This window comes from Aptenodytes forsteri, unplaced genomic scaffold, assembly GCF_000699145.1.
Source record: "Aptenodytes forsteri isolate BGI_AS27 unplaced genomic scaffold, ASM69914v1 Scaffold132, whole genome shotgun sequence".
NCBI lineage: Eukaryota > Metazoa > Chordata > Aves > Sphenisciformes > Spheniscidae > Aptenodytes > Aptenodytes forsteri.
Genome location: NW_008795520.1, coordinates 4,543,020 through 4,543,276, shown reverse-complemented (window position 1 = coordinate 4,543,276; position 257 = coordinate 4,543,020). Strand labels below are relative to the sequence as shown.

Genomic DNA, 257 nt, shown 5'->3' with positions numbered 1-257 from the left:
GCCCCGCGTGCTCGGCGGTGCGTTGTGACTGCGCTGCTTTCTCACCCTCCTCCTCCTCTTCCCCTCTGCCTCTGCAGGGGCCCGGGCCGCCCGGAAGAGGAAACCTTCCCCCGAGCCGGAGGGCGAGGCGGGACCCCCGAAGATCAACGGGGAGGCGCAGCCCTGGCTGCCCACCTCGTCGGAAGGGATGAAGCTGCCGCTGACGGCCACCCCCTTCATGTCGCCCCCGCCGCCCACCGCCTCGCCCCACTCCAACC

General features: G+C 72.4%; 1 protein-coding gene across 1 annotated transcript in view; it reads left to right on the top strand.

Annotated features, from left to right (window-relative positions):
• Positions 1 to 70: 70 nt before the first annotated feature.
• IRF2BP2 (interferon regulatory factor 2 binding protein 2) overlaps positions 71 to 257 on the top strand; it is a gene marked incomplete at its 5' end in the record, with an annotated part of 777 nt that continues 590 nt past the window's right edge. The window contains 2 exon segments of the mRNA XM_009281828.2: positions 71 to 255; position 257. The exon segment at position 257 is cut by the window's right edge and continues 590 nt beyond it. Coding sequence (XP_009280103.2) covers positions 71 to 255; position 257 — 186 coding nt within the window.